Below are 27,453 nucleotides of genomic sequence, written 5' to 3'. Positions count from 1 at the left end.
GTAAGCCGGGGCCCTCGCTGCCTGGCGGCGGGGAGAACCGGGGCCGGGGGAGAGGAAAGGGAGTACCTACAGCCCCAAACCCACATCAGCCGGAAGGGCTGTTTCCAATTATCCTGGGGGAAGGGAGGAGGATTTGCCTTTTCGGGTGTAAGAACCCTCGCTTTCAGCACCTCTGAGCAGAGGTGACATTCCTCTCCCCGCTCAGCCGTCGCAGGCCTCCGGTCCCCTGGCTCCGATGGCGAGGTCCCACGTCAGATCCCCTGCCCGCGGGCTCTTCAAAGCCCCCTTCTCGGGGTTTGGCGAGGGTGGGGGTGGGGAGCAGCCCCTGCTTGAAACCACACAGTCGCCCCCCACCCCCAAAGCGAGCAGATAAATGGAGACACAGGCCCGGTGACAGCTGCCGACTGAGCCGCTCCCGCCCTGGTCCCGCATCTAGAATGGGACGTCTGTGCTTCTCGGCACCTCTATCCTCTCGTGTGTGCCCTTGACTCGGGCTACTCGGTCCCTGCCTCCTGGGGGAGCCCAGGGGAGGAGAGGCTGGCGGGGGCCCTCCGGCTCCCCTTCCCCCAGAGCTGAGTAACGGTTCCTCTGCTGCCGGGTGGCGGTAACTAGTGTGCAGCGCGAGTGAGCGGGCGTCTTGTCTGTCACTGTCTGCACGGTCTCACGCAGTCACACCCAGCAGTCTGACACACGGCGCCTGCCACTCCTGCTCAGCCACGCTCACCCTGACCCCTGCTGCCCCCACCTTGGGACTGAGATTTCAAACAGGTTCCCCCTTCAGTTTACCGAGTTGCCTAGCAACCCGCCAGTCAATGGCATGAAGCCCCACCCCCACTCACTTGACTTCACACCGAGCTCAGCAGCCCCATTGGCTCGCGCCTAGTCCCACCTCTCACCCTGGTTTGGGGAACAATATGCCAACCCCTACCGCTACTGGACAAGGGAGCCCGCGGGTACCCCTCCCGGCCCCATCTCCATCATGCGCCTCCCAAAAAAAGACACAAAGACTCTGGTACCACATAGAACCTTTTTATACAAACTCGTCCCCGCCTTCCTCAGTCCCTCCCGGCCCCTTCTTGCCCTGGTGAGCATCAGCCGCCCTGGCGTCGGGACCCCCCCCACACCACCAGAGCTGAAGCTGACATTCAAGGTGGACGCCGCGCATGGAAAGTAGGGGAAGGTCTGCGTCCTGCTCGCCCTCGTCCTCACTCTCTGCGGGCTCCGGAAACACGCGCTGACCCGAGGCGGTAGCCAGCAATGGCAGGCTAGGGTGCAGGCTGCGGGGAGAGACCAGCAGGCAGGGCGTGTCAGCCCCTCAGCGCCCTCCCCCAGCCTGAGCCCCCAGATCCGTGGCCGTCCGGGACGGGATCACCTCACTCCATTGGTGCAGTCCTTCTGGGGCAGAAAACTCAGCACGGGCTCCGGCTTCGCCTCCTGTCCAGCCCCGCTGGTGTCCCACACAGACACAGCCCCGTTAGTGCTGCCACTCACTAAGAACTGCCCAGTCCTGGGGAAGAGAGGCGTCTGGTGACACAGAGTCATCACCCCCGGGGCTGGGACCTACAGCTGGGCTCTGGCAGCCCTGGGGCATTGGTACCCTGGGCAGGAAGGACCCGGTCACTCACAGATCCAGATCGAAGTAGATGCGCTGATTGGTGGTCACCTCTCGACTCAGGGACCACAGTGGGTGACCAGGCTGCCGGAGGTCCCAGCACAGCAGCTCGGCATCCTGGAGACACAGAGCAGGGGGGCCTGGAGTCCATCCCTCCCCTGCCCACCCCCTCCACCCCCCAAGACATCCCTGCTTCCCTCAAGGTTTACAGACGCTCCCTTAGCTTGGGTTAATTTTTTCCCCACGTCTGTCCCCCAACACAACACAGACTACATCCCCATTCCTGCCTTCTGTGCACCCTCTTTGGAATCCCAGGACGTGACCCCTACCTTGCGGGCTCCTGAGAAGAAGCGGTTGCCATCGGGGTGGAAGCAGAGGTGAGTGACACCTCCTTGGTGTCCTCCCAGCAAGGCAAGAGGGGAGCCACCATCACAGGCATAGAGACCCAGGGACCGGCCGTAGGAGCCACAGGCATAGAGGGGCTGGGCTGGGCTGAAGGCTATGCAGGATATGATGCCACTCTGGCCCTGCTTTTTGGCTAGACAGGGAAGGAACAAAGTTGGGCGGAGGGCAAGGACACCTGACATTAGCGGGCTAATCAGAAGTGCATCTCTGTCTCCTGTCCCATGAGCCGGGAATGAACACCTCCCCTGCCCCGTTTGTCACAGCACGATAAAGACCCCTGAGGCTCCCCAGATCCTTCCATCCCCACAAAGCACCGAAGTGCTCAAGACTTATTTCTTCCTTCTCAAACCTGTGTCATCTTGGGAGGGATGGAAAGCTGAAGGCTTATTAGGAAAATGCATCAGCTTCACCATCAATTTCCTAGAGGTACCAAGATTTTGGAGGGATCCAAAGGGACACCGCCGACAGGGCCTGCGCTCAGGAGTGAAGCAGCTCCTTTACCGTGCAGCTTGACCCTGGGAAAGTTTCACCCCCTCCCTAAACCTGTTTTCTCCTCTGCCCACTGAGTACAACCTGCCTCCCTGGGCTGTCCTGAAGGTGATGGGCCACGCCTGGTCCCCTGGCTCACACAAGGCCCCTCTGCACAGGGCAGTGCCCTTTTCCTTCCTCCTCCCCTGGGAGGCACAGATGCTTACCAAACGTGGCTCGGACCTCACAGTCCCGGCCAGGCCGGGCCGTGGAAAAGACGCGCACGGTCCTGTTGAAGCCACAGAAGAGCTGGGAGCCATCCGGGGAGAAACAGAGCGAGTGGGCTGCCGTCAGCTCGTCCTAAGGGCAGGAAAACACTGCAAACAGGCCCAGCAAAGCCTCAGCGGTCCCCGAGGAGGGAGAGCGGGGCCACGATGAGCCCTGGGCCTGGACGGGGAGGTCCCTACCAGGTGGTTGTAGGCCCGAAAGGAAGCCCGGAGCTCTCCGGTGAATGCATCCCAGATGTGAATGGGGTTCTCCCGGCTGCTGCTGGCCACGCTGAGAGAGACACGGACACTGAGGTCCCGGTCTGTCAAAGGAAGGGGAGGAAGCCAACTGACCGGCCCTCTCCGCTTGCATCTGAAGGGTACACCAAGCTGTCCTCCCCCAGAAACCCCTGGCAGCCCCAGCTCCCTCTCAGTAGAGGGTCCCCTTGAAACAGAGGTGGGGGGCCGGGATGGGAAGGGAAGGCGGGGGCAGGCAAAGGACATCACTTACTAGGAGGTGTCTGGCTCGGTTGAAGACATCAGAGAATACCAACAATAATCATAGATGGTGTCGCCTTCCACCATGCGAAGGACAGGGGCCTGGACAGAGACGCAGGGATGCCTGGGTCACTGGCAGGAAAAGGAGGCAGTCATGCCTCTAGCGCTACCACGATGGGGCGGGGGGGGGGGGGGGGGGGGGGCTGTCTGTCGGCACTTAACCAGGCAGAAAGCAGACAGGGTTAATATGAAGAACAGAATCCTGATCTCAGTGTTCGAGGGTCAGCTCAGACTTTGATGTCAGATTTGGGCCGCCAAAAGCCATACAGGTTTATCCTTTTGCTTTTTAAACACTTAGGAAGAAGCAAAGAATATCCCAACAAAGAAACCAAGAACCAACCATTGATACAAATACTTACTGAGCACCTACTAGATGCCATTTGATCCTTTAAAAAATTATCAAACGGTTCAAACATGCACAGAGGGTTTTTTGTTTTTTGGGGGTGTTTTTGGTGGGCAGCAAAACAAAGTTTATGGAGCAATGGTACAAAGCTCCCGAAGAGAGAGGGGACCCGGAGAGGCTTGCCCAGCAAAGAAGTATTTTTCTAAAAACTCCTGTGATTCCTCCAACCAGCTTAAAAAATAAAATATAAAACAGTTAAAACTTCTTCCCAAGGAAATCTTCTCTCAGAGTAAACACTATCTTGAATTCATCATTCTCATACATCTCTTTAGAAATACATTCATACAGGGGCGCCTGGGTGGCTCCGTCGGTTAAGTGTCCAACTCTTGATTTGGGCTCAGGTCATGATCCCAGGGTCCTGGGATCGAGCCCCACATCAGGCTCCCCGCTCCCCGGGAAGCCTGCTTCTCCCTCTCCCACTCCCCCTGCTTGTGTTCCTGCTCTCGCTGTGTCTCTGTCAAATAAATAAAAAATCTTAAAAAAAAAAAAAAAACCCAAACACAAAGTATACCATTGTCTGGCACGCCCTTACAGTTAGTACCAACGGTGCCAGACGGCGCACCTCTCTCTGTGACGGGGAGACGTAGCCACGGTGACGCACTGAGCTCTATAGCTCAGGCACCTTCGCCGCTGGGCAGTACCCCGCTCACTACCCTTCTCTGTTGAGTCACCGGCGTTTCTCCGTGTTTCAGCGGGTGTGCTTTTACCATTCTGGAGCACGTGTGTGAGGGCGGCTCTATGGCGCGCACGTCGCCCCCTCCGCTAGATGCGGTCACACTCGGGCCCAAGCGCCCATCCCGATTCGTTCTCCCACCGGCAGCCTGTGAGTGCCTGGTGCTCGGCGTCCTCTTGCTATTGCCAGACCTGCAACTTTTTCTCAGGTGAAGGCTGTGAGAGAGAATTCCACTGTGGTATAAATCTGCATTGCCCTGGTGACCTGTGCTCACTGGTCACATAAGTACACCTTTTCGTAACTTCTGCTCCTTTTTCTACCGGGTTGTTGTCTTCTCCTTACTGATGTGAAGGGACTCTTTCAGACATCTGGGTGACCGTCCTTTGTCAGTGTTCACTGGCCTTCGGCGTGACGTCATGCCCCAGGACTTGCGTCTCCACTCTGAACCCACTTATCAGACCGCCCAGCACGCAGCTCCAGGCGCACAGCCCACAGCCACCTCAAACTCAGCTGGACTGTAACGGACCCAGCTCCCGCCTCCTTCAAACCTCCTGCTGCCCCCGGGCTCCACACCCAAATGTCTAAGCGTCCAATCCGAGCACCAGCCCGGACCACTATGGCTCTTCACTCCCTTTCCACTCCTGACCAAAGAGCAGCTGGCAACATGAACCTTGCCAGGCCCGCCTCCGGGCGCTCCTGAACGTGTGCACTCCCTTCCAGTCCCGCGCCAAGCCGCCGCCCTCCTGCTAACATCGCTGCAATTCTGCAAGTTCTCCAGGCCTCCCTGTACTCCAAGCTTCCCATCCGTTCTCCACACTGCAGCCACGACAGGCCCCAGAGACCTTGCTAAGTTGGCATTCTGTCCAGCATCATGCTCCTGCTTAAAACGTTTAATGAGTCCACATAACCCTCAATGTAAACCCCAATCTCCTTACCAAGTGGCTACCCCCTACTCACCTCTCATGGCTCATCCCTCCAGACTCACTCCTTTAAAATCTCTACATCCCATCATTTCGACTCCCAGTCCCCGGAAGGTGCCAACTCACCATACCCTCGATCTGCAGGATTTCACTAGTGTCCTGGTCTGGAATATTCTCCCTTCACCTCCCTCAACAACTCCTTCTGGTTGAATCCTAATCACCCTTCTGGTCTCTTAGATGCTTCTTCCACTGGGAGGCCTTCCCTAACCCCTCAGCAGAGCAAGCTGCCCCGCTCCAGGTTCTTACAGCCCTCCGTGCTCCTCACTCCACACCATACCCATCTGAGGAGGCAAGAATCCTATCTGTCTGGTTCACCACTATTTCTCCAACACCTAGTATATTATTACCAGTCAATAACAAATGTCTTAATGAGCAAAGACAGGAGACTGTTTCAGTAATACAAGGGCCCCAATAATAAGACCTGAATTAAAGCAGGGGCAGCAGAGTGGGAAGAAGCAAATGGATCCAAAAGATTAGGGGGACTCGATGGAATCTGGCAATTAACTGGATGTGGGGGGGTCAGGGAAAAGGAAGATTAAAGGATGAGACCCAGGCTTCTGGTTTGCATACCCAAGGTCACCAAGATGGTGGAAAGACTTGGGGTGCACAGGAGAGCCATGAGGTGTTAATGTCCTTGGTGGATAAAGGAAAGTTTTTACAAAGACAGAGCGCAACTGTCTGAATACATCTAGGAACAAGGACAGCCCCCCCAACCCCGAACCTGAGATACGCGGGGCACAGAGGGTGTGCGGTCTCCCCTAGATGGGCTAGAGGGAGTGAAGGCCTCGAGCAAAAGCTCCAGGGTAGGAAAAGAACTCAGGGCCGAGGCTGGGGAGTTTGGGAGTTTCAGAAAGCTCTGTGAAAAGTCAGAGAGGAATTAGGAAACTACGTTGGGAAGAAGAAACGGGTATCTGGAAATACTCAAAATCGGCCTTCCCCAATTTCCCCACCTACACTAACTGTGTCCATTTCCAAATACTGAGCTTGCAGACACAGAAAGTGAAATTCTCTAATGAGTGAAGCCGTGATGGATCTGGTACACTCACACTGCTAACAGCAGATCAAAAGCAAAAAGCACGAGAGCTTTTGAAAACAAGTCGGCTATCTGTGTCACAAGACGTGAAACAAACACGGGTACTCCTGACCCAGAGTATTTCTTACTCGTAAAATGTCTCTTATGGAAAAAATCTCCATCAAAACACATGAAGATGGTCACTGAATAATTTATGATACAACAATCTTGGAAACCCAAACGTAGGGAACAGGGGACTAGGTACGGGACTGACTGATCAGAGGCGCCCAGCACAGCATCGGACACCAGGACACGTGACTATGGAGACCAAAGCACCATGGAAACCACTTAGGATACGATTGTTAAGAAATAAAAAAGCAGTCTACAAAACCATCTGCTATAGAATCATAACCACATAAAAAGCTTCCATGCGGTACAGAGCTTGGAAAGAATGGACAAAAACGTAAAGGGCTGACTTTTGTAGAGTAGCGGCTAATGATGGTTTTTCCCTTAATAATCCTGTTTCTCATAAATGAGTTGGTGCAATCCATTCCCAACCTGCCACAGTTCCAGAGGCTCTTCTCGCTTCCCCCGCTCCTGGGCTCTTGCAGGAGAGCGCACGCCCGCCCGGCCCTGAGACACCAGGGTTTCTGCCGCAAGAACCAGGGGCAAGTGCAAGGAGGCAGGGCAGGCTCCCTGCCTCACTCCCCACAGATTCTCCTGTGGTTCTCGGTGACATTCACTCCCACTGCAACCTGAGAGCTCGCTCCTCTCTGTGCCCAGCATATTCTTCCCCAAGATGTCAGCTCAGTTCACTCCCTTCCTTCCTTCATGTCTCTGCTCAAATGTCACCTTAAGAGCGAGGTCTTCCTCGACCGTCCTTTTTAAAATTGCAGTCCACGGCCCCAATCCCCTTCCTTCCTTTATTTTCCTTCACGGCACTTATCAGGTGTACCTTTTACTTGGTTATTTCTTTTTTTTTTTTTTTAAGATTTTTTTTTTAAGATTTTATTTATTTATTTGAGAGAGAGAGAGAATGACAGATAGAAAGCACGAGAGGGAAGAGGGTCAGAGGGAGAAGCAGACTCCCTGCTCAGCAGGGAGCCCGATGCGGGACTCGATCCCGGGACTCCAGGATCATGACCTGAGCCGAAGGCAGTCGCTCAAGCAGCTGAGCCACCCAGGCGCCCCTACTTGGTTATTTCTTTATTCTCTATTCCCTGCACTGGATTATAAGCTATCACACAAAGAGGACGGGGACTTGGGTCTGTTTCTGTTCCCAACTAATCCCCAGCACCTAAAATAGGGCCTGGCGCATAGGATGAGCTCAACAAAAACGTGTTCACCAAATGAATCAATGAAAGAACGAGTGGGTCCCTCCGACACTCTGGTCCCTCCCAGTGCTTGCCTTCCGGAGCACCCGCAGCCATGGCCTTCCCCGGACCCCAGCCGCCCTTCCCACAGTCGAGTGCCAGGCCTTGTCATACCACAATCTCCAACTACCATCTCCGACCTAGTCAGCTGACTTGCCCTATTTCTACCACCACAATTATTCTGCTTCATCAAAAACACATTTACGGTCCATTTCCTTACCTGCTTTACATTCGAGTTGACCAACTACACACACCCTCCTGCAGATGCTCTAAGGAACCCCTTGTCTTTCTCTGCCGGCAAATCCCAGCCCATGATCCTCCTAGTCCATGCTTGACTCAACTAATACCAACGACTAGCGTTTACTGAACACAAAACAGGTACTGATTCAGACATGTTACATTAATTTTTTTAAATTCTCACAACTGGCCTATGAGCTGGGCGCCACGACGCTCATCCTCACTGTACAGAGAAAATACAGCCCGTTCACTTGCTGGGGAGAGAGAGATGCACAATGAAGTCACCGTCACCAGACCTCACTTTGAATGGGTGGCAACAAATGTCCAGTGGGCCCTGAGCACAGAACAGCAATGCCACCACGTTCCTTGCTGCCTCTGATTTCCGACTCCCCGGGACCCATCATTCACACCTTCTGCGCTCTCCCCACAGACCCTCTTCCTTCAACTGATAACCTCCCTTCATGCTTCACTGAAAAGTCAAGTGAGGAGATGTGGAAATCCTCCAACCACTAAGCAGCTGCCTCGCTTCCTACTGCAAGAGAGGACTCTGCACCTGACAAAGTCCTCTGCTGTGCTCCGGATCCTGTCCTCAGTCAGCTGCTCAGGGACCTGCTACCCCCTCTCTCCTCCAGCATCAATTCCTCCCTGTCTCTTGGGTTATTTCTGACCCTGCTGAAGCACCCCACTAACCCTTCTTTGGCCCCATATTCCCTCTGGTCACTATACCATTCCTCAACTCCCTTCCACAAGAAAACTTTCCAAAGAATTGTCTCTAACTCCTCTTCCCCCCGCCCTACTTGGCTTCTGCCTCCATCACTCCTCGGAAAGGGTTCTTGCCAAGGTCACTAATGTCTTCTTGGGTCATTCTCTAAATTTGTCTCACCCTCAACAGCGTTAGACCTGACTCTGCCTCTGCTTTTGTCACCTCTCCCGCCCTCCACTCCGTCTGCTGGAGCACTTGGGCTCTGTTAGAGCCTTTTTTTTTTTTTTTAAAGATTTTATTTATTTATTTGACAGAGACACAGCGAGGGAGGGAGCACAAGCAGGGGGAGTGGGAGAGGGAGAAGCAGGCTTCCCTCAGAGCACGGAGCTCAATGCGGGGCTCGATCCCAGGACCCTGGGATCTTGACCTGAGCTGAAGGCAGGCGCTTAACAACTGAGCCACCCAGGCGCCCTAGAGCCTTCTCCCTCTCCAGCTACACTCAAGACTGAATCCGTTCACAAGACACCAGGTACCATCCACATGCTTCTCCGCTTCCCAAAGTATACCCCCAGCCCCAGTTTCTCCCTTAGCTTCACGTTTCACAGATCTAAACACCCTTGACTTGTCCTAATACTTCTTCATATCTGTTTTCTCCTGAGTTAAATCATACCACCCCCTACCTGGCTGCAAACACCTGGACCCTTGATTGTTTCCTTCCCTGCACCTTCACATCCAATTGACCTCCACGTCCTACAAAATACGCTTCGAATCATCCTCACCTCTCCATTTCTCCTGCTGCCACTCCAGCCCGAGCCACCACCGTTTCTCACCAGGACCGTGACAGATGCATCCTAATGAATCCACCTGATTTCGCTCTTGTTCACCATAATCCATTCTCTAAAAACTTCAGCCATCATTTCGCTCGTCTGTTTCAAAACTCTCCTCTGGTTTCTCAAACTCCAAATGGCCCACCCACCGTATCCGACATGGGTCACGGGTCACGGGATCCATCCTCACACCTCCCCCCCTTACTGGCCTCAGTCCAGGCACGCTGGCCTTCCTCCTGTTTCCTGAAAACCCCCACTCTGGGGCTCTGTAATGTCACTGCCTCCTCCTGGGATGCTCTCTCTACAGCCCTTCACATGACCGATCCCAACATCCTTCACGTCTCAGCTCAAATGTCCCCTCTTCAGAGAGCCCCTTCCTTATCTAAAGTCGTCTCAAGTTAGTCCTTCCTCATTGTTTCTTTCCTTCACAGCACTTAGCACAATGTGTGATGAACTTCGTTGCTTATCACTTTACGTGTGTGTTGTCTAGCTCCCACAAGAGAAAGCAACCCAGCTCTTCATCTGTCTGCTTCAGCACTTTATCCCAGCACCAAACACAGTAACTGATACGTTGGCGGTCATTCAATAAACATCTGTAAGTCAATTAAATACTGCCCTGAGAAACCCACTACTCTTTTACAGAAAACACGGCTAAAGGAAGGAAGGACACTTCTCTAAACCTCACATCCTGGAGAGAAAGTGCCACCTGTGTACATTCATGAAGAAATGTTCTGTTTGTGAGCAGGAAACATGTGGACTCAACTTTCTCCATCTACTCGAAGGGCTGAAATGTGCAGCGTTGGTGAAGGGGCACAGGTAGCCCCCTACCCTTACCATCTCTGCATATTCCAGCTGCTCCCCGTCATTGTACAGCTCCGGGGGTAGGTTATAAATCCGCAGGATGTTATCGGCACTATTGGTCAAGATGCAGGAGCCATCAGGGGCCCTGTAGGAACAGGAAGGAGAAAGCTGGACAGGGCTCTATTTTCCAAGTGCAGGGCTAAGACTGAGCCTACCCTGGGGTAGGTAAGCCCCCACCCTACCCAAGGCCTTGAGGAAAGCAGAAGACACATAATCCTAGATGAAATTTAAGCTCAGTCCAAGAGGAACTCTTACTCCTTCTCCCAGATAACTGGGGTTGTTTTATGGTGAAAATCCTGAGCATGGTTATCTCCCGGCCCAATTATCCTTACTTACCACTTACAGCCTTTCAAGAAGTTCTCGGGGTGGCTGCTGAACTCTGACCAGGAACCACTGAGAAACCGAGGTAGCTGGGAGAAGCTGTAGTTCCAAGTGCTGGAAGGAAGATGGGGGGCCAACAAACCTAGGTCGGCAAAGCAAGGAGGAAGCGGGCCTGCAGAAGCGGGGCTGAGGACGGGCGGATAAGCGTGTAGTGCGCTTCCACGCCTCTCCCACTCGCGATCTCCTCGGGCCCCGACGGCGCTGCCATCACCACTTACGTGCATCCCTCGTCCTCCGGGGCGGGGTCCTCAGACACACCTTCCACGGCTTCTCCGGGCCCCGACTCCGGCCCGTTCGCTTCTTCTGCAGGAAGGCTCACGTTTTCGCGAAGCGCTGCCTCCTCGATTCCAGGGCTCAACTCGCCAGAAGCAGCGAAGCCCGCCTCCGGGGCGGTGGGGGCAGAAGCTGAGCCGCCCTCCCCCGGCTCCTGGGAACGAGCCGGGCGATCCGGGGACGAGCGGGGACGCTCGTCCCCAGCCGGCGGCGGTGGCGGTGGCGGCAGCACTGCGGGATGCGCATTTTCATCCGCCGGGGACGCCTGGGCGGGGGCCCGGTCCTCAGCAAGGCAGTCCGGGGCTAACCCGGGCGCCCCGGGTGCGCTCATGCTGCCGAGGAAGCAGGGACACCGGCCTCGGCCCCAACCCTCGTCCCGCTTGGCCGACACGACCCCGAGGTCCGCTCGGCTCCCGGACGCGGACCTGGAGACCGCGCCGGGGCCTTCCTCCTGCTTCCGGGCGGGGGCGGAAGACCCCCGGGAGGCGAGCCGGGGAGGCGGACACGCCGCGGCTGCAAAAGCACAGCCTCCCTCAGCCGGGTCGGTCGCTAAGAGCCGCTCGCTCTCGCGGGATTTGGCCCCACCTTTCCATTGGACCTCCGCGTCCCGGCTCAGATTTCGCGGGCGACCCACGGGCGGGGCGGGGCGGGGCGGGCACGTAACGGGTCACGCAGGTTTACCGTTCCCATCAAGCCGTGGGGCTCCTGGCGGCGGCCGGGAGCTAGCCCGAGAGTTTCGGCCTCGGCGAGAAGTGCCCGAGCTCCCCCTGCCGTCTCCCTCCGGCACTCTTAAAGCACCTACTCCGCCCGTCACCTGCAGGGGGCGCCAGCGCTATATTCGATTTTACAGGTTTTGCCCCTCTTTTGCTTCTCATTCCGCCAAATTCCTGACTTCCGTCTCTTTTCATTCATTGTGTTTATTAGTGAGCTCTTCCTTTCTACCCAGTACTGCACTAGGCACTGAGAAATACAACAATGAATAAGACAGTAGACAAGGTCTCTGCCCCCTAAGGCTTACGCTGCTGTGTATTTAAGGCAAGGAACAGATCTTTGCAGAAAACGGTGCGGGCTGTGAAGGAAATTAAGCAAGACGGTGTGATACAGAGTATCTGAAGGCACTCGTTGCATTCGGATGTTAAGGAAGTCCTTCCTAAAAGGTTACGTTTTAGCTGCTGAGAAGGAACTCTCCAGCTATCTCGGAGAGGAATGACAAGTGCAAAGGACCCTGCTCCTTCCACCTTCATGTTTGACACAGTGGCAGGAGTCTTCTAAAATGGTTTCCACAAACTCTGCCCTCGCAGCTCTGGCTTGTCGAACTTCCCCCCCCACCCCAACGTCAAGGAGCAACAGCACCAACACGGCGAGAATCCCGACTGCCTCCCTGCCCTCCTCGCGGACTCCATTCCCACCGCCTCCGCCCGCCGGCGAACTGCTTGCCCTTACTTGTCATGGCGACTGTCCAGCTTTGTGCCAAGAGCCTCGCGGGGGTTGCTGGGATTGGGATTTTCCCCTCCCATGTGCTTCGACTGGCGCTAAAAGTTTTGAGCCTCTCAAAAGTCCAGAGCCACGATCCTGGGCGCAGGTAGCCGCTGGGCTCCGGGGTCACCTGGCGTCCGGCCTCGGAGCGTGCTTCCCAGGACGGTGACACGCTCCCCTGAGGTTCGGGTAAGCTCCTGACTGAGCCAGATGAGTCCTCTCTGAGTCACCGGCTCTCGGCTCCGTATATTTTCAGCTTGGGAGAATTGAGGGGGTCTGGGGGTGGGGCACTGGGGACTTAGCGATTTGGGGGAATGGACGTTTGGCTGGCGGCACCAACCTAGGAATGCAGAGTTGGGCGGCCTGGGTGTAGGTGATGGGGATGTTAGGACCAGCCGGACTCGGAGCTCAACAGGAGAGTGGGACCTGCAGCAGGCCTAAGGGCTGCTTCCCCACCCCACCCATCCCAGTGCTGAGTGTGGGGAACCCTGAAATCAGACGCACAAAGCATCAGGATCTGAGATTTTCGAATCTCGGAATTTTGGGGACCCATGGCCCCAGATTTTCGAGCCCACCGCATCCTGGTGGAACTTCGGTTCCATTCCGAAATGACTATTCGGGGGGTTAATCCAGGAAGCCCAAGCTGCTAAGGTCCCATAACTTCCGGACCTTTGTCCTTCCTGGAGGGCTCTTTCCAACCGGTCCCCGGCTCCGCTAGGTGGAGAAAATCCAATTAGACTGTCAGTCGTGGAAGTGGGAAGTGCTCCACGGGAGGTCTGCCCGCGAAGCCGGGGAGGACTGTCCAGGTCCGAGAGGCCCGCGAGCCCTGTTATTGTTTGGCTGTACATTTACATTTCTGCCACTTTGCCGCAGTGTTTCCGGTTTCTTTTTTCCGGAGCAGCTCACTGTTCACCCGGTTGGAGGGAAGAAGTGAGAAAATGTCATTTAGCCCGGCTCCGCTTAAGTGCAGAGGGAGCTGCTAGCCCTCTCCCCTACTTTTTTTTTCCCCCTTCCTGGACCACTTAGCTGCCACTTTGGGGAGGGAGGGAGGGTCTGTTTTGATGCAAACCTCAATCCCTCCCCCTCTTTGAATGGTGTGCTCCACCCCGTCGGCTGCAATCCGGGCGGACGCTACCATTGCGAGGGACGGGGTTTTAAAAAGCGTGCCGACGGCAAGCCCTGGGTATTTTCGAGAACGGGTTCATTTGAGAATTAAATGATGACAGAGTGCGACGGTGCGCCGTTTGTTTGTGGCCGAGACACGGTTTCTTTGGCATCCGGCTCCGGGCTCAGCCATTCGGATTTCGGACGCAGAGCGAACGTCGTGGGGGCGGAAGGGGCGGGGGCTGCAGGGGGCGGGCCGAGCCGAGGAGAGCCGAGCCGAGCCGAGGGGAGCCGAGGGGAGCCGAAGGGGCGGGGGTCCGGCCTCCCGCCCGTCCATCACTCCCGGCGCGGTGCTTCCAGCCTGCGCGCGCTCACCTGCGCACCTGCTCCGTACCGGCCACGGCGCGCGGTGCCTGGGTGCAGCTTGTTCCGAAATCGAGGTAGCACTGACACCTGCTGCGATTAGACGAGTTTTGGCATCTAACCCCCAGCCTGTCAAAATGCACATTTTCATCGCCCTAGAGAAGGTTCTCGCGCCTCTACCCAGTCAGTCTCTGACCCTCGTTTTTATTTTGAGTTCTGTCACCAGTTTTGCCTGTTGGAGAACGTCGTGTAAATGGACCCACCCAGGATATGCTCCTTTGTGTAGGTTTCTGGTGGGGAGCATAATGCCTGCGACATGCATCCGTGTTACTAAATGTATCAGTGTTTTGCTCCTTTGTATTTAGCGCATCTCATCGGATGAATAAACCGTGGATTGTTTATCCATTCTCCTTTCGGTGACCATTTGAGTGGTTTCCCGTTTGGGGTTATTTCGAATAAAGCTGCTATTAACATTCTTGTACACTTCTTCATGTTTTTATTATTACTATTATTATTTGGATAACTGCTTGGGCATGGAATTGCTAGGTAAGAGAGGAGATCTAAACTTGATTTTTTAAATTCTCATATTTCAAAGTGGTTGTCCCGGTGTTACATTCCCACCAGCAAGAGCCGTCCTTCCTCACATTTGGTTTGTCAGTCTTTCTAATGTGGTACATCATTGTGGTTTTAATTTGCAGTCCTCTTAGGATCAGTTTCCATGTGCTTATTGGCCATTCCTATGTCATAATGGAAGCGGCTCTTCAAATCTTTCCCCCATTTTTTTTGAAGTTGGTTTATTTGCTTTTTTAAATTGTGTTCAGCTGCATGCATTTCTTTATGTATTCTGGATAGGCTTCTTTTGTCACTATTTGTGTTTTCTCCTGACCTGTTACTTGCCTCTCTGTCAGTGTCTAAGAAGGAGCAGCAGAAGATTCATCTTCTGTCTTTCAAATGTTTTCTGTGACCTGTTTAGAAAATCTTTGCTGGGGAGCTTGGGTGGCTCAGTTGGTTAAGTAACTGCTTTCGGCTCAGGTCATGATCCTGGAGTCCCGGGATCGAGTCCCACATCAGGCTCCCTGCTCGGCGGGGAGTCTGCTTCTCCCTCTGACCCTCTTCCCTCTCGTGCTCTCTATCTCTCATTCTCTCTCTCTCAAATAAATAAATAAAATCTTTAAAAAAAAAAAAAAAAGAAAGAAAATCTTTGCTGACCCTAAGGTCAGGAAGAATCTCTAAGATATTTTGTTCTAGAACCTTTACGGTTTTAGGTTTTATACTTAAGTCTACAAGCCATAATTAATTAATTTTAAAATAATTTTTATGATGTGAGGTAGGAGTTCTGTTTTTTTTGGAGGGGGGGTCCTATATAGATACTCTGTTCCTCTAGCTCCACTTGTTGAAACAGCCCTCCTTTCCCCCACTAAATTGCTTTTAATTGGAGTGCTTGGTCCATTTAATTTAATGCAATTATTGTAAGGTTTGGGTTTAAGTCTACCATGTTAATGCTATTTTCTATTCTATTTCTTTGTTCTTCTCTTAAAGCATTTGAGGAAGAAACAGTACCAATCTTATGCAAACTTTCAGAATATAGAAGAGGGGGCGCCTGGGTGGCTCAGTTGGTTAAGCGACTGCCTTCGGCTCAGGTCATGATCCTGGAGTCCCTGGATCGAGTCCCGCATCGGGATCGCATCCCTGCTCGGCAGGGAGTCTGCTTCTCCCTCTGACCCTCCCCCCATCTCATGTGCTTTCTCTCTCATTCTCTCTCTCTCTCAAATAAATAAATAAAATCTTTAAAAAAAAAAAAAAGAATATAGAAGAGGCAACATTTCCCAACTAATTTCATGATATCCTGAGAATCCTGATACCAAAACCGGACAAGGGCATTACAAGAAAAGAACATTTAGACCAATATTCTTGCTAATATATATATATATATGTATATATATACATATGCAAATATGTATATGCAAAAATGTTAGCAAATCAAATATGATAATCTATAAAAGTGGTAAATACATCCTGACCAAGTAGAGTTTATCTCTGGACTGCAATGATGTTTTAACATTTAAAAAATCAATCAGTGTAATTTGCCACATTAACAGATTGAAGGGTAAAAATCCTATGATCATTTCAACAGATGCATAAAAAGCAGTTGACATTATGCAGCACCTATTCATGATTTTAAAAAGAAAAGAAAAGCCAAGCTCCCAGCAAACTAGGAAAAGGAAAACTTTCTCAGTCTGATAAAGGGCACCCCCAATCAAGTTACCATCAATACATAATCATGACAGACTGAATGCTTGTTTTCTAAGATCAGGAACTAGAAAAGGATTTGATTCTCACCCCTTCAACATTACACCGAAGGTGTTAACCAGGCTAATAGAAGATCCATTGAAAAACTGTCATGAGGAGCACCTGGCTGGCTCAGTTCGTAGAGCATGCAACTCTTGATCTCAGGGTTGGAAGTTTGAGCCCCATGTTGGATGTAGAGATTACTTAAAAAAGAAAATGTTTTAAAAAAGAAAAACTATCATGACTGATAAGTGATGATAGCAAGGTCACAGGTTTCAAAGGCAATATACATAAATTGTATTTTTATGTAATAGCAACCGTTGAATCTGAAGTCAGAAAATGAATTGTAAAAACAGTGCCACTTACAAAGCATCCAAAAACATAGCATACCTGGGGATAAACTGAACAAAAGATGGACAAGGTTTCTATATTAAAAACTGCAAACTATTGCTGAGAGAATTTAAGGAAGATTTAAATAACACAGTACCATATTCATGGATGGAACACTCAATAGTGTTGAGATGTCAGTACTCTCCAAAATGATTTAGTTTGATCCCAATCAAAATCCTAGCAGGTCTGTTCGTAGAAACTGACAAGCCGATTCCAAAATGAAAATGTAGTACAAAGTTGGAGGTCTTAAACTAGCTGACTTCCAAGATTACTATAAAGCTACTGTAGGACAACAACCATGAACAGAATAGAGCCCAGGAAAAGACACGAAAGTGTAGTCAAATGGTTTTCTACAGGGCGCCTGGGTGGCTCAGTCGGTTAAGCGGCTGCCTTCGGCTCAGGTCATGATCCCAGGGTCCTGGGATCGAGCCCCGCATAGGGCTCCCTGCCTGGCAGGAGGCCTGCTTCTCCCTCTCCCTCTCCCACTCCCCCTGCTTCTGTTCCCTCTCTCGCTGTGTCTCTCTCTGTCAAATAAATAAATAAAATCTTAAAAAAAAAAAAAAAAGGTTTTCTACAAAGGCCCCAAAATGAAGCCATGCTAAAACAACTGGAAGTGGAAAATGGACTTTGACCCCTAACCCCTACCTCACACCATACCAAGTTTGAGATGGATAGTAGACCTAAGCATAAAACGTATAACTTTCAGAAGGAAACACGGCAAAGTGTCTTAGGCTTGGTAGGGCTGGGTTACAAGGTTGTATCAGAATGTGTCAAATTTGTTATCTAATTGGTAAAATTAAGATTGTGCATTTCAACTTACGTAGATTTTACCTCAAAAACATTTGTGGGCTTCTGGGGAGCAGCTGGGGGTTTAGGGGAGACAATAAAGGCAGAATGTTGATTATTCTTGAAGCTGGAAGATGGATACAGGGGAGTACGTCATTCTTTTTTCCTTTTTCATGTGTTTGAAATTGTCTGTAGTAAGTATTATGCAATTTTCTTTTTTAGGTTTTTTCATTTTAGAAAAACACAGATGAGAATAATACAACACTCGTATTCCCACCAAAGAATTATAACACTTAACAGTTGTCTTATTTGTGTCCCTATTTTAAATATACAAGTAATATATGAATACCATCTTTTTAAATTTTCCTTCATTAATCAAGCCAGAACTCTTTGATGGTACCCCAGTCCCATGAGCACACATCTCTCCCTCTCTCTGAGACCATCACTATCATAGTTTGTAAGTTTTTATTCTCGCCTGTCTTTTCATACCACGTATATATGTTTATAAGCAATAAATACAGTTGACCCTTGAACAGCACGGGTTTGAACTGCATGAGACCACTTATCATGGGTTTTTTGGATAAATAGAGTAAAGTCTTGTGAATGTCTTTTTTTTCCTTGTGATTATCTTAATAGCATTATCTCTAGCTTGCTTTTTTTTAAGATTTTATTTATTTATTTGAGAGGGAGAGAGCTAGCATGAGCAGGGGGAGGGGCAGGGGGAGAAGCAGGCTCCCCGCTGAGCAGGGAGCCCCATGTGGAGGTTCAATCTCAAGACCCTGGCTTCATGACCTGAGCTGAAGACAGATGCTCAACCGGCTTAGCCACGCAGGCGCCCCTCTCTCTAGCTTACTTTAAGAATATAGTATATAAGAGGTGCCTGGGTGGCTCAGTCGGTGAAGCATCTGCCTTCCGTTCAGGTAGTGTCTTTGGGTCTTGGGATCGAGCCCCGTGTTGGACTCTCTGCTCAGTGGGGAGTCTGCTTCTCCCTCTCCCTCTGTGTGCGCTCTCTCTCTCAAATTAATAAATAAAATCTTTAAAAAGAAAGAATATAGTATATAGTACACACACAAAATAGGCGTTAATTGTTGATGTTATTGGTAAGGCTTCTGCTCAACAGTAGGCTCTTAGTAGTTAAATTTGGGGGCAGTCAAGAGCTACGCATGGATTTTCAACAGCACAGGGGGCCCTGCCCCCAACCCCCACATTGTTCAAGGGTCAACTGTAGTCATTTTGTATTTGTAATTCACATGAACTACCTACATTACTGTGTTTGGCTTTTTTTTTTCCCCCTGCAAATTGCATTTTGTAATCAACCTATTTCTGAGCTATACCTAGTTACATATAAACAGATAAAACTCATTTCCTTAAACTGTTGTAGTAAATGTCTCTCTCTTGTGGGTATTTCATATAGCCATTCCCTACTGGTGGATGGTAATGTTTCTCGTCACCTGTCATCGAGAACAACACTGACGTGAACATATTTGTGCAAAACTCCTGCTGCCCCACACAACACTATTCTAAGGGGGTTTACCTAGAAGTGGTTTGGCAAAGCAGTAAGCTGCCGGACACTGCCTTATTACTTTCCAGAATCATCTTGGTTGTTTTTTCTTTACACCAGACTCTGGATGGAGGCAGAGGAGCATAATTATTTAGAGCCTGGGTGTGGGCTTTGGACAGCCCAGGTTCAAATCCCTCGCCCTGCCCCTCGGGAGGTTTCTGAACCTGGATACGTGAGGTAATTCTTTCAACCTCCATTCCCTCAGCTGGTGATCCCTACAGGTAAGGGCTTCTTGAGAGGATTAATGAGATAAGCCACTGGGAGCAGCGGGCCCCTGTGGGGATGGATGAACATCAGCCCCTGTTGGGATGGTGGTGGGCTGGGCCCCTTGCTGGAGTCCCAGCTGAGTATGTGGCCTTCCCACCAGGGATAACTATGTTGACACCCTGCCTCCCCAGCCATTTGGAAAGTCTGGTTCAGCTTCTGAAAATTTAGTTTTAATGGCCCTTGGTGCTCATCCCTGGGAAGGACCGGCTCTGAAAAGGTTTCCTAGTGATTGTTCCTGCAATATAGAACTAATAAAATGGGATAATCCTATAAACAAGCACATTTGTCAAGCTTTTATTATGTGCCAGGCACCTTTCTCAGCTCTGTACCTTACCCATAATAAGTAGGGTACTGCTTTAGAGCCGAGGACACTAAGGCACAGACAGGTTAAGTATCTTCCCCCAAATTACACAGCTGTTACGTGGTGAGCCTGGGATGCAGGCCTAGCCTGCTGCTCATGGCTCCCAGTCCTGGGTACTTTTCACTAAACACATAAAGATGAGGAAAACCCAATGCCCCAATGCCTGTATGTGAGGAAGCCAAAAGGCTAGCCCTTGAGGTAGGTAAAGTTGGTAAGGTAGGTAAGGTAAGGTAAAGGCGGGTAAAGCTGCACAGCAAATGTAAGTAACATTTAGGGCTTTTGACTTCTGAAGCTCCCTTCCATAAAAATCTCAGAGTGCTTTTGATCGTTAATGGAGCGGGGTCCTGGTCCTTCCCCGCCAAGCAAAGATTTGGGATCACTTCCCCTGCTGCCCCCTCCTGCCTTCCTCCCTCCACAGGCATTGTCCATCCTCCCCCCGCCCCACCCCAGCGTTGGCGGCTGTGATAAGGAGCCCTTAGCCAACCTCCTCATTGGAGGCCTTTTGTCAGCCCAAATCTGCACCTCCAGCCTTAACAAAAGAGAGCTCTGAAGAGAGAATAGTTGGTGATGAAGTAAGCATCCTCCTAGATGTCTGAATGGTCATTTTTAATAAAAGCTCATTTGTTCGCCTATGTGTGCCGTGGGCGGGTTCGGAGACTCAGTTTCCTTACCTCTCAGGGGGGCTCAGGGGCGGCCAGTGTGGTTCTTGGGACAAATGAATTAACCCACATGAACGGATTTCACAAACTCGGAGTACATAAGAAATCAGGCCCGGGAGCAGGTGAATGTTCGGGTGGGGGGGATGATCATGGGAGGAGCTGCAGGGGGGCGGGGCGGGGTGGGGGGATGGGCTTGTCATGCTTTACAAGACAAAGAATGAATGGGATGTCCACAGGGGGCATGGGTTTTTTTGTTTTTTTTTTTCTCAAAACTCACGGCAAATTTGGTGTCGGGGAAGATGTCACGAGACGGTGGCCGCATAGCCTAGGATGAAGCCCCGGCCGGGACTGGGACTGCCCCTGTGAACTGCTCGTTCCTTGGACAGCTCACAACCTGCTCACGGCCTGGGCACAACCATTCACTTACTCCCCGCAGTCTTTGCCTGGGTGGTCTGGGCAAACATCCTTGAGGAGCTGTGACGTTCAAGACAAGGTCCCAGAAGGTGCCTCCCCTGTGGCAGTGGCTGGACCAGGGTTCCCAGTAGAGGGAACCACCAGCCGGGGAAACCGGGCTGTGTCTGGCAGCAGAGAAGGGCAGCCCGTGGCTGGAGCGTGCTAGCAGATGAGGTCAGAGAGGCAGACGGGGGAGTCCTAAGGACCCTGTAAGCCAGGGGTGGGAGTGGGATTCTAGTTCTTCAGGAAGCTTCGTGATGAAGGGGGTCAGGTGGGGAATGTGGGGGTCCCTGGAGGTATCTTCCCCCAGGGGGAGGGTGTAGGCTGATATGCTTCATCCTTATTTCCAGGACGGAGGACAGAAATAGGGTACCCTTCCAGGAAGGTTTGTGGACTCAGTGGTGGGAAGGCTGAAATTCCCTCTCTGGTTATCTTTGTACCTCGAGGCCAGGTGGGGTGGGCTGGGCTGGGCTGGGTCATCAAGGGGCTGGGCAGGAGCAACCCTGCTCCTGGGGAGGCCAGGGACCGCAGCATCTCAGGCCCTGGGACCGTGTTGGTGGAGAGTTCCTTCCCGCCTCAGGGTTGGGGGACCCGGGGTTGGGTGTGTCTCATACTGGACACCCCACTTTGCTCTCCACAGTGGCTACACTGTCTTCCCAGGAGCTGCGATGCAGGACCCACAGTCAGAGCTCACCATTGACCCCCCTCTGAGCCAGGAGACATTTTCCGAATTGTGGAACCTGTAAGTGGAGGGCAGGGCAGGCTCCCCACCAGCCTCCCGGGATCACTGCCCCATCCTGCCCGCCCACCCCAATCCCCAGCCCTCTGGTAGAAGCCCATGGGAAGCAAACACCAGCACTGACTTTCTGCTCTTGTCTTCCAGGCTTCCTGAAAACAATGTTCTGGTAAGGACTGGATGCGGGGGGTGGGGGGGGGCGGGGGGGGGGCGCTGCGGGGCCAGGGGCTGGGGACCTGGCCCTCCGGCTCTTGTCTCTTCACCTGCAGTCTGCCGAGCTGTCCCCAGCAGTGGACGAACTGCTGCTCTCAGAAGGCGTCGCGACCTGGCTGGATGGAGGGTCCGATGACGCTCCCAGGATGCCCGCAGCTCCTGCCCCCGCGGGCCCGGGACCAACCACCTCCTGGCCCCTGTCATCGTTTGTCCCTTCCCCGAAGACCTACCCTGGCACCTATGGGTTCCGTTTGGGATTCCTGCATTCCGGGACAGCCAAGTCCGTTACTTGCACGGTCAGTGGCCCTCACGGGCTGGTTTCCATGGGACTGTTCCGCGCCTGGCCACGCTCTGGGCCTCTCCAGTGTGCACTTCTATTTAGTCTTTGACCTTGGGCTGTCACCCTTCCCGTCATACGGGGCCCTGGAACTCTTCTTCGTTTTCCTTCCCTCATTCAATCCTTGGCTTTTTAAAGTAAGCTCCTGGGATACAGACCCCAACCCCGCCATGTCTAGCCACCGTCCCCACATGGCACGTGGCTTCCGGTTGCTGCTCCGGCTGCTGGTCCATTTGCGCCCCGCCCCCCATCCCCTGACCTGTCCGCCCCTCCTCCTTTCCTTACAGTACTCCCCGTCCCTCAACAAGCTGTTTTGCCAGCTGGCAAAGACCTGCCCGGTGCAGCTGTGGGTCAGCTCCCCGCCCCCACCCGACACCTGCGTCCGCGCCATGGCCATTTACAAGAAGTCCGAGTTCGTGACAGAGGTTGTGCGGCGCTGCCCCCACCACGAGCGCTGCCTGGACAACAGCGATGGTGAGCGGCGGGGGCGGGGGCGGGGGCGGCCGACGGGGCGGCCCGGTGCCCCGACGCCCCAAACCCCTGATTCCCTCCCCTGACTGCTCGCAGGGCTGGCCCCGCCTCAGCATCTCATCCGGGTGGAAGGAAACTTGCGTGCCAAGTACTTGGACGACAGAAACACTTTCCGACACAGCGTGGTGGTGCCCTACGAGCCGCCCGAGGTCTGGTTTGGCGTCTGAGGTCTCTGGGAGGAGAGGGCTGGAGGGGTCCGCCGCGTGGGAGATGGGGGGGGGGGTGCTTTCTCCTTATTCAACCTCCGCACGGCCCGTGAGGTGTGCAGAGCCAGACAGGTCATCCCCATTCCGCGGTTGGGGAAACTGAGGCCTACGGAGACTGCGGGCCGCCGGGGGCGGGGTGGCCTGACCTTGGGCCCGTCTTCTGGCTCAGGTCGGCTCTGATTGTACCACCGTGCACTATAACTACATGTGTAACAGCTCCTGCATGGGGGGCATGAACCGGCGGCCCATCCTCACCATCATCACCCTGGAAGACTCCAGGTAGGGCCCTGCACGCGGCCCTGCCCCGGGCCCGTTCCTCCCTTACTGACACCCAACCTTCCCACTCATGCCTGCCCCCACGCATGGACCCTCCTCTGCTGTCCCCCACCCTCGGCCTCCCCCAGTTTCCTTTCTCTGGCTTTGGAACCTCTCTGACCCGTGGCTTCTCAGTAGTCGTTAGGCTCAGGCTCCGCTGAGGATGAGTATGGTTGGGAGTTAGGGGGCGGCTCACCTCCCTTACCACCTCCCGCTTTGGTCTTCTTGCCTGGGTAGTGGTCATGTGCTGGGACGGAGCAGCTTTGAGGTACGCGTTTGTGCCTGTCCTGGGAGAGACCGGCGCACAGAGGAGGAGAATTTCCGCAAGAAAGGGGAGCCTTGCCCCGAGCCGCCCCCCGGGAGCACGAAGCGAGGTAAGCAGGCAGGACGAGAGGCGGTAGGGGAAGTACAGAGGGTGCAGTTCTGCTCAAAATGTACTCTTCTCTTGTCTTTCCTCTCCTCTTTCCCAGCACTGACTCCCAGCACCAGCTCCTCTCCTCCCCAAAAGAAGAAGCCACTGGATGGGGAATATTTCACCCTTCAGGTACCACGCCTGGGAGGGACAGAGAAGCAGGCTCTTGCCCCCACTCAGTGGGCCCGGATGAGGGGAAAAAACTGTGAATGGAGCAAACGGGAGGCTAGGCCCTGTTCCTGTATCCATCCTTTCCCCTGGTCCTGTCCCCGATTCTGGAAGTGAATATTCCTGGGCTGAATATTGGTTTCAAGCCCGGCGCTCAGAACGCTGTTTTTTTCCCCGCCAGACTGCTCTGCCTGCAATTAGGGCACTTGCCATCAGGGCGCAGCCGTCCCTCGCTGCAGACTGCCACACCGCCCCACGGGGGTTCAGTGGTACTGGGGCTTCGCCTTCACGCTTCTGTCTCCCCTCCTCCCCTGCCGCAGATCCGTGGGCGTGAACGCTTCAATATGTTCAGGGAGTTGAATGAGGCCTTGGAGCTGAAGGACGCCCGGAGTGGAAAGGAGCCAGGGGGAAGCAGGGCTCACTCCAGGTGCGTGACCGGGGGGCCTCTTCCAGCCCCACTCCCCTGCGTTCCTACCTTGGAAAGACACGGGATTCCATTCTAATCCTACCTTCAAGGTCAAAGGGAGCTGACGCCCTCACGGTGGGTCCCCTGCTGCCCGAACGTGCTTCTGTCTCCCCCTGGGCGTATCCCGCAACCCCATTCCTGCCTTGGGAGGTCCCCAAGCCCCTCCGGGGATGAGCAGGGGTGTTTCTTTGTCATTTCCAGCAACCTCTAGCGCCGAGCTGGGGGCTCAAATAGGGGCCTGATAACCGTGTGGGAGTATTGGACGTGGCGAGGTTGGGCCAGGCCCCCAGCCCTGCCCAGTACGAGCAGGTCCGTGGGGCCTTGCCACTCCCCTTCTTGGGCTCAGTTTCCTCGCTTGTCCGACGGGGTGGGGGGAAGATGAAGAGAACACGCGGAAGTGCCCCGGGTCTCAGCAAACATACCTGCAGTTGGCGATGACCATTTTAACTGAAATTCCCTTGCTCCCGCCTCGGGCCCTCCCAAGCGGAGGTCTAGGACAAAGCCCCCAGCCTCCCACTCGCTGATGTCATCTCTTCCCCGCCCCCTTGTCTCCCCAACAGCCACCTGAAGGCGAAGAAGGGGCAGTCTACCTCCCGCCATAAAAAACTGATGTTGAAGAGAGAGGGGCCCGACTCAGACTGACGTCCCCTGTTTCCTGTGTCCCCCCTTCTCCGCCCCCCACTGACCCCCTCCCCCTTGCCCCTCTTTCCCTGGCATTTTTGGGACTTGGGAGCTTGAGCACACCTGCTCGGTGTGTTGACTGCTTGGTACAGGTGTGCCTCAGAGACGCTCTGGATTCTTCCATTCGCCTTGCCCTAAGGCTCTGCTAAAGAAGTTGGCCTACAAGGTCGGTTGGTCAGGGGGGGACGTAGGACGTTCCTGCCTGGTTTTTAAAGATTTTTACTGTGGGGAACCATGGGAGAGGTAGGAAAATGTTCCTGAATGTCGGGAGCGTTTTAGAACTAATCACTCGCTGGGCTATGAGCCCAGTTCTCTACTGTTTTAGCCAGTGGTTGAAATTTCCTAATTTCATAGGCCATTTTTATGAAATGCTGATAACCATACCTACCTCACGGAGTTTGTTGTGAGGGTGAATGAAATTATGTATGTCTGACCCCCCCCCCCAAACAGCCCTTTTACCCCATGATGTCTGCGACGTGGTGTCTCCGAGGCTGCCGGTTCCCTGTCCGTGCCGGTGGGTGGGGCAACAGCTTGTATGAGGGGGCAGCTGCTGAGGGGTCCCTTTCCTGCTGGCCTGGCCAAATCCTGTCTGACCTCTTGGGGAGCCCCGGCACCTAAGAGGAAATCTCATACCCATCTCACAGCCTGGAGGATTCCATCCCTGGAATCTGTATCTGCTGAGGTCTTTTTCCTTCCCCCAATCTCTCAGGATCGATTTCTTTTGCACTCTGCACCCACACCCCCTCCCTCTCTTCCCTTTTTATATCCTGTTTTTATATCAGTCTCTTATTTTACAATAAACTTTTCTACCACCTGTGTGTCCGCGGGGTGGGCACCTGGGCAGGCTGCGTGGGGCCCGTGTGCCACAGCGGGGAGGGAGGCGGTGACCCTGGGAGGCAGCCACCTGAGTCTCCCGGGAGTGTGGGCTGGGGGGCCCAAGGCCGGGGCTCCCAGAGGAGAACAAAAGCTGGAGACTGGGTCAGTCTGCGGGCTGCATGACAACAAGGGAGGGGGGGGCACTCCATTCATAACTCGGGAACCAACTGTCCCTCCTCCCCTCCTGCCAGGCCTGGCACAAGGTTCTCTCCTGCCCCTGCTTCTAGGATTGGGCTGCTACCCCCTCCGTCAGCCTCTCACCAAGGATTATGGGATTTAAATGTCTGATTTAGCAAGCCTGGGCCTCTGGGGTGGCCATCTGCTCCGCAAGAAAGGGGCAGGGTACCTGGGTCCCCGAGGGGAAAGGTGGTGGGTGCCGTCGGATGAAGAGAGGGAGCAGGGGAGGCCTGCCGGCCTGGGTCCCAGGAAAGTGGGGGCGGCTAAGGTGAGGGCTGGGGTGTAGGGCTGGGGCCTTCCCGGCATCCCCTCATCCTGGGCCTCATTCCAGGCAATTCAATGAATTGAAGCTTTAAACTCTGCCAGGAAAACCTTTCAAAGGGCTTCTTGGGATAGGGAGGAGAGCTGAGGTTGGGGAGCTCAGCACCCCCGCCCATCCACATCCTTGGTGCTGCTGGCTCCCAGGGAGGGGGGCTGGGGGCGAGCTCTCCCCATCACCCGCTGCTGGCTGAGCCAGTGCTTGGAGGGACGGCCAGACAGTAGGGACATGGCTTGGCCCACCTCCTCCCTGGAGGCAGAGGGAGGGGTGCTAAGGTCCAGAGACGCTTCTGGGGCCACTGTCTTCTCAGCCTTATCAACCAGGCTTCAAGTGCCTGTGGGATCCCAGACGGCTGTGCAGCCACCAGCCTCCCTGGCCTCAAAACCACCTTCTTCCTCTTTCTCGCCAGGGAATGCCAAACACTCCCCAGGAGACCTGGAACCATCTCCCTCAGAGACGGTTCTCCTTCATCTCTCCCCACCCACCGGGGCCTTGGCAAACCAGACCTCTCGAAACTCATTCCCTCTCTTCGCTCTGCTGCATGGCTCACCTTGAAGCTCCCTTCTGACCAGCGTCTAGCACCCCTGACTCCCGTTTCCCTAGACCGTCCCTGGCTGTTTTGGATTCTGCTCTGCTCCTTCAGAAAGCAGATCCAACTGGCTCTGCCGAAACCTTTGTGAGCTGATAGATCACGGGGCCAGAAATGAGGCTGGGTTTGCAGACTTATAATGGGTCCCTAACTCTCTGGTCCCACCTGCTTGCTTCGTCCCCTTGTGTTCATTCAGTCATCCGTGGGCACCCGCTGGTGCTTTACTCTGCCTGGCTCTGTTCCAGGCCATAGGGGCCTGTAGCAGACATGGCCTCTGACCTCAAGCTCAAAGCCTGAGCCCTGTACCACTGAGATCTGGACTCCTAAACAACTTAACCTCCCTGATTTCAGGAACACGGGGTTCCCAAAGCTGTGAGACCCAGCAAAAGTTGTACTCTGAGGAAAATGTATAGCCATAAATGCTTTCATTATTCTTAAAAAAGAGAGAAAGAGAAAAGGAACCTAAAAAAGAAATTGTTGAAAAAGAAAGCAAATTTGTTGAGAGGGTAAGTCGAAAAGCAAGAGTTTAGGGGGGGAAAAAAGATAAATTTAAAAAAAAAAAGGAAAGAAGGGTGCCTGGCCGGCTCAGTCAGTTAAGCGTCTGCCTTCAGCTCAGGTCATGATCTCAGGGTCCTGAGATCAAGTCCCGCACGGGGCTCTTGGCTCAGCGGGGAGTCTGCTTCTCT

At 53.5% G+C, this 27,453-nt stretch overlaps 2 protein-coding genes across 5 annotated transcripts; one reads left to right on the top strand and one right to left on the bottom strand.

Annotated features, from left to right (window-relative positions):
- Positions 1-1,015: 1,015 nt before the first annotated feature.
- On the bottom strand, positions 1,016-12,614 carry WRAP53 (WD repeat containing antisense to TP53). Its single transcript, XM_025864013.2, has 11 exons — positions 12,476-12,614; positions 10,978-11,846; positions 10,715-10,813; positions 10,352-10,463; positions 3,263-3,351; positions 2,953-3,043; positions 2,713-2,845; positions 1,942-2,150; positions 1,626-1,729; positions 1,373-1,507; positions 1,016-1,277 (listed from the first exon to the last, which is right to left on the bottom strand). The coding sequence occupies exons 2-11, from the start codon at positions 11,361-11,363 to the stop codon at positions 1,031-1,033; spliced, it is 1,605 nt and encodes a 534-aa protein (XP_025719798.1). The 5' UTR covers positions 11,364-11,846; positions 12,476-12,614; the 3' UTR covers positions 1,016-1,030.
- Positions 12,560-25,620, top strand: TP53 (tumor protein p53). Of its 4 annotated transcripts, none has more exons than XM_025864015.2 (11): positions 12,560-12,697; positions 21,402-21,483; positions 21,625-21,646; positions 21,747-21,986; positions 22,315-22,501; positions 22,595-22,707; positions 22,934-23,043; positions 23,317-23,453; positions 23,550-23,623; positions 23,980-24,086; positions 24,683-25,620. In XM_025864015.2, the coding sequence occupies exons 2-11, from the start codon at positions 21,410-21,412 to the stop codon at positions 24,765-24,767; spliced, it is 1,149 nt and encodes a 382-aa protein (XP_025719800.1). In that variant the 5' UTR covers positions 12,560-12,697; positions 21,402-21,409; the 3' UTR covers positions 24,768-25,620. The 4 variants fall into 4 exon arrangements, with proteins under 4 accessions (XP_025719800.1, XP_025719801.1, XP_025719799.1 ...); XM_025864016.2 differs by having other exon boundaries at positions 21,382-21,483; positions 24,686-25,620; XM_025864014.2 differs by having other exon boundaries at positions 21,382-21,483.
- The last annotated feature ends 1,833 nt before the right edge of the window (positions 25,621-27,453 follow it).

Source organism: Callorhinus ursinus, unplaced genomic scaffold, assembly GCF_003265705.2.
Source record: "Callorhinus ursinus isolate GAN/ISIS: 27379988/994484 unplaced genomic scaffold, GSC_fseal_2.0 scaffold43, whole genome shotgun sequence".
Classification (NCBI taxonomy): Eukaryota; Metazoa; Chordata; class Mammalia; order Carnivora; family Otariidae; genus Callorhinus; species Callorhinus ursinus.
This window is presented reverse-complemented; position numbering and strand designations above follow the sequence as displayed.

Bases quoted from the DNA above. Each gene is read 5' to 3' on its own strand.
- WRAP53 (XM_025864013.2), bottom strand. From the start codon at position 11,363: ATGAGCGCACCCGGGGCGCCCGGGTTAGCCCCGGACTGCCTTGCTGAG. The intron at 3,044-3,262 runs GTAAGTGATGTC...TGTCTCTCTCAG, and splicing joins ACCGAGCCAGACACCTCCTA to CGTGGCCAGCAGCAGCCGGG. The intron at 2,846-2,952 runs GTAGGGACCTCC...TCCTGCCCTTAG, and splicing joins TTCGGGCCTACAACCACCTG to GACGAGCTGACGGCAGCCCA.
- TP53 (XM_025864015.2), top strand. From the start codon at position 21,410: ATGCAGGACCCACAGTCAGAGCTCACCATTGACCCCCCTCTGAGCCAG. The intron at 22,502-22,594 runs GTGAGCGGCGGG...GACTGCTCGCAG, and splicing joins CTGCCTGGACAACAGCGATG to GGCTGGCCCCGCCTCAGCAT. The intron at 22,708-22,933 runs GTCTGGTTTGGC...CTTCTGGCTCAG, and splicing joins TGCCCTACGAGCCGCCCGAG to GTCGGCTCTGATTGTACCAC.